General features: G+C 42.2%; 2 protein-coding genes across 2 annotated transcripts in view; one reads left to right on the forward strand and one right to left on the reverse strand.

Annotated features, from left to right (window-relative positions):
• Positions 1-5,006, forward strand: part of ddx31 (DEAD (Asp-Glu-Ala-Asp) box polypeptide 31) — a 14,686-nt gene extending 9,680 nt beyond the window's left edge. The window contains exons 21-22 of the mRNA XM_030359253.1: positions 1-53; positions 4,069-5,006. The exon at positions 1-53 is cut by the window's left edge and continues 143 nt beyond it. Coding sequence (XP_030215113.1) covers positions 1-53; positions 4,069-4,306 — 291 coding nt within the window. The 3' untranslated portion in view covers positions 4,307-5,006. The remainder of the gene's footprint in view (positions 54-4,068) is intronic.
• A 640-nt stretch (positions 5,007-5,646) lies between these two features.
• On the reverse strand, positions 5,647-9,765 carry barhl1a (BarH-like homeobox 1a). The gene is made up of 3 exons (XM_030358488.1): positions 8,837-9,765; positions 6,805-7,009; positions 5,647-6,196 (listed from the first exon to the last, which is right to left on the reverse strand). The coding sequence occupies exons 1-3, from the start codon at positions 9,276-9,278 to the stop codon at positions 5,899-5,901; spliced, it is 945 nt and encodes a 314-aa protein (XP_030214348.1). The 5' UTR covers positions 9,279-9,765; the 3' UTR covers positions 5,647-5,898.
• Positions 9,766-9,863: the final 98 nt, after the last annotated feature.

Consider the following 9,863-nt stretch of genomic DNA (forward strand, 5'->3'; position numbering starts at 1 on the left):
TCCGGGGCCCGCCGAGGCAGCAGCAGCAGCAAGCACAACAGGACTGCAGACAAGTAAGACCTGCCGCACACTGAAACGCAAAGAACCACGAGGGTTTCCTATGGTAGCGACATGCAGGCAAGCCGAGCAGACTGGAGAGACCTCTTATTGACACTGGCTCTCTATTCTGGTAATACGGCACAGAATGTATCTCTACTTGACCTAAGTAGCCACCAGCATCAGGGGCACTTCCATTCTGCTTCTCTCTCTGTCTTGTTATATACATTATGAATGACAGTCAGACAAATGCAACCCATCTTTGTTGTGGCACTAGTGAGGGTTGGAGTTGGGGTTCTGAAGATGTCTGTGGTTGGTTGGTTGGTTGGTTTGGAGGAGATGACTGGTAACCAGAAGAATCTAAACATGGAACAGGAAAGGGTATTTTGCCGAGTTCAGTCACTGATGGGGCATTTGTTTCCAGAAATCAACAAACAGATCCTTATTTAGGGTTGGATATGTGTTGTTGTTTTGATGTAACACGTGTGAGCTGTGTGTTGTGTAGCATGAACATTAATCTTTCATGTCTACTGGTCCTTAAGTCAGCCTCATTGGCGGCTGGTCCCTAAAGTGTGTGTGTGTGTGTGTGTGTGTGTTCGGTCAACAGCTGCTCACATTGGGCCTGTCTGGACTCGGTCAACTGACCGCACACGCACACACACCTATTCATACGCACACACTTGTAATGAAGTCTCCATCGACTCCTTGGCCTGTGTGTGTGAACACAGCTTTTTATCTGTACACATCTTTGACACCAAACAGTTTTAATGAAACCTTAGGGGGTTGTTGACTAACTTCATGCTAAGCTCTGTTTTCTAGCAAGCGAGACCATTGGCAAGTCAGGGCTTTAGACTGTGACCAAAATGGATGCATTTGCGGCCATTCATTAAAAAAAGAAAAATAATGTACTGTATTTATACTATTTATATATAAAAACAAATTATTCTGGAGGACAGACCAAAAAGACTGGCTAAAAAAGACAACCTATTAAATCCAAACATTTTACAATTTTTTACTAGTAAGTGACTTTTCAAATGAATGTACAGGCATGGTACGTGGCAAAGGACATGTCAATACTGCGGCAAAATTAAAAAGGAGCGCCAATACATTTAAAAGCTAATGCCACCAGTAGAAAATGTTAGTCTTGAGCGCTGCGAATATATGTCTGTATGGGCATTAGGTTTCAATCTATAACTATTGATTATTGGCTGTTAGAATTTTCTGACGATTACTGCAGGTGACAGCTGTAAAGCTTGAAGTCATTCAGCCATGTCGGTTTTTATTTCGTCCTATATTGCATCCCCCATTTTGGACCAATTACACTGGATTTTTTTTTTTTTTATATGGCATATACAAGGCAGCTGATTTTCTGATCATTGTAAATGACCAATTGTTAAAGAGCCCCTATTTTAACATCAGGGGCCCTATTTTAACAGTCTGAAACGCAAGTGAGAAGCGCCCAACGCAAGTAGCTTTGTGGGCGGTTCTATGGCGATGTTGCTATTATACCGGTGGATAAATGACTCTTGCGGCTGACGCAAATCTTAAAAGGGTTGCCTTAAAGTAGCCTAATTACCCGTAGGTTTGGTTTGGGCGTAACGTGCAATTAACCAATGAGAGTGCCATCTCCCATCCCCTTTAAGAGCCATGAGCGCATTTGAACCTGACGGGTGGATTTTATGACTATTATGATTGACTGTGTTTGCAGTCTCCGATGAAACCGATGCATGACCACATGAATTTCAAACTTCAAATGGCTCAGTTGATGGCCAAATCATATGGCCTAATTCACACATGGAATAGCGCTTTCTTCTACAACTTCAGAAATACTAAGTCGTCATGTTAATTTCGGCAAAAATAAAACTTATATAGGACCACACATATATGATGTGTGGTCCTGTGGCCGCAACTGTGCGTCTATTTAATGATGTGTGGCAAATTTACATTAACAGTTATATAACAGTATACATTCTTACCAGTATTGTATACATAATCGTTATTGACTTGTGTTCCTTATATGCCAGTCAATAACGTGTGTCCCCCCCATCAATATGCATCGCCATGGACAGTATTATGCCTTACGTGTTTAGTTTGCGTGTGCTTAAACAGATGGAGGCACACGCACGCGGCGTGCCCGCATTCATTCATTGTTTTTAACTCTCACTTGTGGTAAAACAATGTTTTCTCACGATCAAATACTCATCAATCGTAAATGTTATGGGCTTGTACAGGATGTCTGTGTCAAAAATGTGTTTGACACAGATGCATTGATTTAAATACAACTTATTACAGCTGTATCAGCTGTTCTTTCCCAAATAATTTAACCAACGTTATCATTTACCCTAAAAAAAGTTTTTTGTTTTGGAAGGCTGGGATATAGCCTACTTTGCTCAAGTTTATTATTGTTATTATTATTATTTTAACGCATGGCATAGCCTACTACAGTGTTCATTCATGCAGCCCCTATGGAAAAAAAAAAAATCCACAATCCACATCATAATATTTCAATAGGCATATCGTTAGCATGTTTGTGCTTTGGATAGCCTACTGGTGTGTAAGCTTATGTTGCAGTTCCGACCTGCCATGGTACGTCAAAATGGCAACACCAACTGCGCTATCCACTAGTGCACTTAGACCAGGTATTTGTCGGTCAGTTGCGCAACTGCTTTATCGATCTGTAAGATAGCACCATGTATCACACGCCTCTGCTTTTCACCGACGCGCCTCTCAGGGCGCAAGTTTAGTGGTGCAGGTTTGCTGCGGGGGAAAATCGGCTTTGTGCCTGTTGCAAAGATACATGTGTCAGTATAGAAAGTCAATTGCCCTAGATGCAAGATAGGGCCCCGGGTGTGAGTGTAACAAGCAGTCTAGCCTTCTACCAGCCTTCCCAGTGGGCTGTAGCTACTGGTAGGCTTATCTATCCGTCAAACTTCTAATTGGACACTCTCACATGTGATATCGACATGTCACAGGGCACATTTGTAAACGCCTTGTAACGGCTAATCCCAGTCACACCTGGTGGAACAGGCAAGTACAAACCTAGATTCCAAAATGTGGGGACACAACACAATTAAAATCTAAACGAAAAGCATTGAATTTTTTTTCAGCTTCAAAACAGCGAATTAAGTGAATTCTTCCCCTATACCGATGCTGGCCTTACTTGTGTCTGCATTGCTCCAATATTTTTTTCCCAACATTGAATACAATTCAGCCAGGTTTTAGTATCCATTTATTCATATTTTACCAAGCTAGGAATTGCTTTAACTTATGTTCAGCTTTAGAAGTAAAGACTTAAAAAGCTCTGTCTGGTATATATCAGCTCTTTAGTTGGTATAGGCCGATGCAAAGACGTAAATTCTGGGTGCCGGTGCTGATAAAGTGGTACCGGTGCTACCCTTAACAGTTGTGATAAATGGCATCGTTTGGAGCTAACTGTTGCTGGCCCCCGGGCCATTGCTCCTGACACTGTGCAGCCTGTTGCTGCTGCAGATCAATACAGTTATGAAGATACACCCCCCCCCCAGGGAGCCCTCCACATGGCCCCGGGCCTGCCTGGGTCTGTGCTTATTGATTAAGGAGTTAATGCTACATGATGGCCTGCTGTGAAGAGAACACACACGCACACATATATATACACACATACACACGATGAAGGTTCTTGCTTGTAGAGGCGCAGCACCTTAACATTTTAGGAAACGATTATGAAAAATGTCCAACGCATCAATACCGGCATTTTAAATATCCTAGGTATCAGTCATTTCCGCAATATTTAATAATAACAGACGAAAAAGGTAGAATAAATCAGTTCTAATGCAACTTATAAATGGTATTATATAGTGAGCTGAAGTTCTATTCGTCTGTTTTTACTTTTCTTGGTTTACTCTCGAAAAGTAGGTTTAGAGAAGCATACACACATCAACTGCCAGTGATGATGTCCACTGATAGTGATGTATGTTTTAGATCAATTCTTTCCCTCTCCTTCTCCTCTTGTCTCTTAATCTCTCTCTCTCTCTCTCGCTCCCCCTCATGCAGAGCTGAGATGAAGTTGAAGTTGAAGAGGAGAGAAGCGTCTCTGCTGACCTCTGAGTTCTCCTCGGGGTTGGACGGGATCGACCTTCAGAACACGGAGAAGAAACCCAAAGACAGCGTTCCGTTCTTGTCAGGTCGGGGGAGAGGGGGAGGAGCGGGAGGAAGAGGTCGAGGGGGGAGGGGAGGGGGATGGAGAGGGGAAAGGGGGAACTTCAGGAAGGGGAGCAGGGAGGGCCAGTGAAAGATAGAGTAGTGGGAGTGACCAGCTGGTCCAGTGGACCTCGTCTTTAAACCGAAAGACATATTTCAGGAATTGTAAAATATGACATTTGTTGAAAAAAATAAACTTTTTACCTGATGTGATGGATACTTCCTGTTGCATTTTAAAATGTTTATAGGCCTATATAATACTACATTTGAACTGAATTGCCTCATTCTTGACTAGTTGATAACAGAAAATGACGACTACCAACATGGGCGCCAATCACGGGGGAAGGACATGTCCAATATAAATTATTTTCTAAACTTCTGTAATTTAAAATGTATATTTCATAGAAGTCGACTCCACTTTTGAAATGATTGTCATAAAAGCACGACACCTCTTAGAGGATTTGTTTATGTACCCCTAAGTATCCTGCTCAGTGGTCTGAACCGTTGCATATATGATTGCCACGTTATGCGTCTTCTAAGCCTATTTTCAGAGAATGAATTGGGCTGCATTTGTGGATGTGTGGCTCCGTCAAATGCGTATAGTGAAGGCCTTAAAGTGATTCATTAATATTTTAAGCTATTACTAATGGCCGTGTCTCTGTTATAGCAGATCATTTGGTATACGTTGGTGATTTTATTGATGTCCCCTCCAGAAAATACTCCTCTCCCCCCACCTAATGTGTAATGAGAGTTGTACCCTTGACAAAAAAAAAATACATGGTTTGAGATTATCTACTTCTTGTTTTGTGTTAGTTGTATTAACTGTTATATTATACGATATTTCATTAACGGGACGATCTGATTGATTATTGACACACCCAAAGAGAGGGAATGTTTTTGTATCCCATGTTCTCTTTTTCCTTTCAAGGTCGGTATCCCATGAGATATAGCAGGCTATGATCCGTAGTGTGGTCATGTGGTCCATTCCGTCTTAGTGGTTTGTCCAGTCAGTTCAGTGACCGTCCCTCCCCCACCAGCACTTAAAGCGATGGTGTGGATTAATTACCCCTTTTACCAGCATCAATATTATATTAACTAATATTTAATAATTAATCAGATAATTGCTCGCCAAATCTATATTTGACAAATAAAACGCCCCAGCCTTCGGGAGATTTATCTTGACTCATGCACGTTAACAGTCACATTTTGTTACAAATTGTAAATCCCAAATCTTATTAATTTGTCCGAAACGACTGGGTTCACGCATTCCATTACGGCTTTAGGTCTATTTGAATAGGATTTTCTTTATCTTGACTGATGCACGTTAACGTTACGTGTTTTCTTTTTAGATCCAAACCAAATATGCTAGTTATAATTCGTTTTACCAAGTTATTTTGTTTACTTTTTTGATGTTGAAGAATGAAACATGCATTACAAATCCATCCAGACATTTATTTACATTTCGAATGTCATTCTTAGTTTCCAAATGTGAGTTTCAGCAGACAGATCTCTCTGAACTCACTAAACAATTGTTCATCAATCCATCGTCATTGTCTAAATGTAGAAATCACGACATTTTTGGGGGCGAACTGAAATGGCCTGTGAAATTGCCTCATTATTCTCGCGATACTACGTGTCATCATGAATGACGGACGAAGTGTTCCTCTGATGCCAGCCGCGCGCCTAACGTGGTCCAGTCCGGGGACACCGCGCGGGAGAGCTCGAGCGCATCCCTCCTCTCTCTGCGTGAAACACCACGTGATGCCAGAGTGGTCGGTGCTGGACGCCAGGTGGAGGTGGGACTGAGGTCCCTCCCTCGTACAGATACAAAACGCCCGCCGCCGGGTCCATGCTCGACATACCGGCGGAATGCTGGTAGAAAAAAGGCCGGGTAGGGACGATCCTCTGCAGGACGGAGTAGCTCCGATCGTCCGCCAGCGTCTCCGGGCCACACGCCAGACTCAGCCGCTTCCACTTGGTTCTGGTGGGGTGAGAAGAACCGCGATGAACATGAAGAAAACAAAGTGATTTGTTGAATCGTGGCAGTAGCCAACAGTTGTGGTTGGCCAAACCTAAGTGGTTTTAAATCGGATTCATAAGATCGCATAGACATGAATAAACATTTTTAATTTATAGTCTTAAATATTGAACAATCAATGAATAAAAGGTGCCATTAAATGTTAAGAAGACACTTTATCTTAAGATGCTGACCCTGTAGGCGTTAAAAGCTCCCTGGCATGTCTGTGATGGGGAGGGGGTCCTGTCCTGTCCTATCACTGCTAGAGACCAGTCGCAGCTGACCAGACTGAATTATTCAGCGTCATAGCCAATTGTGTAATTACAGCTCGCAAGTTGAATTATTAATTCGGCATGCTATCTTATAAGATGCATTATTCATGCTGTATGCTTATACGTCCGGCGCCTCATTTTTGCATTGACGGCCAGAGAGAGACAAATCCAAACAGCAGTTGTAGACACACACACACACACACACACACACACACACACACACACACACACACACACACACACACACACACACACACACACACACACACATATGATGATGATAATGAAGTTGTGTGTTACCTCCTATTCTGGTACCAGGTCTTGACCTGCGTGTCGCTGAGCTTCAGGGAGGCCGCCAGCTCCATCCGGTCCTGCACGCTTAGGTACCTCTGACTTTCAAAGCTGTGCTCGAGCTGCTCGAGCTGGTGGTCCGTGAAGGCCGTGCGCGCCTTCCGGGGCCTGCGGAACCTCGCGAGGCAAAGCACTGGACTGCGGGCCAGCTCACCTATATGGTTCAAGGAAGGAAATGTGGAGATTAAGTTTAGAATCCCATTTCTATTCAGTTTATTTGCCTATTTGTGGTTGTTATGAGTGGTATGCATGTCCAGATATGATTAATATGTATATTTAGGCGCGAGTGCCCTAGGCTGGCAGTGACGCTCATCCATTATTGAGCGCGGGTTGTGATTAGGGAGAGTCTCGCGGGCCACACCGCTCTAATCCCCGAGTCCTGGGAGAGAGCACGAAGCCGTTTGAAGTGTCTCATCTGTATCCGTCAAGATTTTCCAGATATATCAAACAAATTAAGTATGCGTGTGGTTTTTTTTTTGTGGGGGGGGGGGATCTGGTCGGGTATCTTTACACTTCCCTTTGGGGCATTGAGACTCATATGTTTTTTTTTAGATATTGTCCTATTCTTTATTAGATTTGTCCGTAGGCCTACTCAATAGTCGCAGGTCGGTTTCATCCCGACCCGAGGCCTCAGCGTTAAACATTAAAGCGTTAACAATAATCGACACAAATACATAATGTAGACCATAATAGCCTTGGCCATATACATTTTTAAATAATAGAAAGTATTCATATTTAGGTGAGTGCTGCATGCAGCGCTCAACTATTGTTCTTCTTAAGTTTGATTCTTTCTTTATTATTCTCTACAAACTTTGGGACCTAGCCTATCTCCTTCCTCAATTTCCCCCCTAGACTCCATTCCAATTTTAAAAAGTTCATATTAGCTTGGAATCGCGCGTTTCTTTTCAGATTTTAATATTTTATACTTTTAAGATATTCTACTTTTAAAATACTATTCTTTTACAATGGAAGTCAATGGGCGGACGGCTCTGCCGTCCGCCCATTTTATGACACTAACTAGCCTACTTCAGACTTTAACTTGGTCAATATTTCGCGTTAGGCTGGAAAAATGAGTAGCCAATAAGACCAGTATACCTACATATAATTTCGGCTATTTCAGATTCTTCAGATCAATTCCTTTAACATTTCTGCATTTTTAGCAATGCTTTGTGCTTCTCATTCAGCTGTCAATTTATGTTTCCAACCGTCTACATTTTAGGCCTTCTCCATTTAGACTTTTGAACTCTGTTCAAATCCCTTCGCTTGATTTAAGCCATTTAACGTTTCTTTATGTCCTAATTGATGTGGCTTTATTAAAAAAAAATCCACCTCACTTTGTAGGTACAGCACATGCCTTTTCTGCAGGAAATGCATTTTTCTTGTTTGTATTATTGTTCGGAATTAGTCATTATCTCAGCATTATTGTCATTCTTCTTTTATTTCTATTTCAATATGTATATATATATATATATATAATATATATATATATATATATATATATATATATATATATATATATATATATATATTATTGTTAGAAACGGTTAGCCTAATATAAGCCTATCTCATTATAATTATTTGTATGATGTTCAGCATCATTCATCATGAGTTAAAAGCTTTTGGCCGATGATGTCTTCTTTTGTTGTTTTTTACAAATGTGTCAAACGTGTAGATTTGTTTTTGGCTCTTGATAGACGCTTGATGTAGGATTTTAATTTAGTGCAGGCTTATGTACTAATTTTACCCTTAGTGTGCAGCTGAAGACCCCCGACACCTTTGTTGTGGTCTTAGCTTATAGTTCAAAAGATCGTGCATATATATATATATATATATATATATATATATATATATATATATATATATATATATATATATATATATATATATATATATATGTGTATTTGTTTATCAAGTTATAGGCCTATAATCTGAACACAGGAGGACTAAACAATCAAACTAAGAAGTAGCCTACACAGCCTACCTCTACACCGGCTGCCCAACGACTCGCTGCGCGCTGACCTCTTCGCGTCCGGTGCGAACTGACAAGAGCCCCCGTCCACCAGAGACCCCTCGAAGTCCACCAGAGACCCCTCACTGTCCGCCAGAGCCCCCTCACTGTCCACCATAGACCCCTCGCAGTCCGATAAGATATCCCGGATCAGAAACGACGAGACCTGCACGGACCGCTGCAGGTGTCCGGAGTTGAGTCTTCGTAAATCAAAACCGAGCGCGTTGTCTTCTTTCACCGGAGAGGAGGTGGCGTCGCTGTCCTTGGTGGTGTCGCACCTCAGGCTGATTTCCGGGACCGAGCGGCAGGTGCCAGCGAAAAGGTGCGACTCGTTACTCGTCCGGGGAGAGACGAGGTCGTCAGGGCGGCGTCGCGAGCACGTAGAATGATGAGAGACCTTCGTGAGGGACATCATGACGCTGACTGTAAATAAGTCGCCAAAACTTCACCCTTTGTTGCAAGATACCGCACAGTTCTCGGATACCAATTCAGATCATAACAATTTACCCAATAATACACATCGAATTAATTATGAGTAATTTGAATTACACTTTAGAGTTAAACATTGCGATGATGAAGCATCTGTTGTTTTTAGGCTACTTTTAATACAGATTAACAATTTCCGAAAAACTAGTGAAATAGTGCCGTTGCTGCTTTCGAGATCTGACATCCGAGCGATACCAAGGACGAGGGTTGAACAGAAAGTGCAGCGATGGGCTACCAGTGGGAAGGGTGTGGGCTGGTGTTAGTCTCCGTTCCCCTCAGATGATGTTGTATTAAAGAGGAACGACGAACGTCTTCTGTCACATTCTCCCTTATGCCCCGAGGAGCTAATAGGTGGACTGGGAGGAGGTCTAGAAAGTAAGTAAGTGTGTGTGTGTGTGTGTGTGTGTGTGTGTGTGTGTGTGTGTGTGTGTGTGTGTGTGTGTGTGTGTGTGTGTGTGTGTGTGAATTCCTTTGGGAATAGTCTGAGAGGCTAACGAAAAACAGTACGCATACA

The sequence above is a fragment of the Gadus morhua genome, chromosome 6 (genome assembly GCF_902167405.1).
Source record: "Gadus morhua chromosome 6, gadMor3.0, whole genome shotgun sequence".
Taxonomy (NCBI): Eukaryota; Metazoa; Chordata; class Actinopteri; order Gadiformes; family Gadidae; genus Gadus; species Gadus morhua.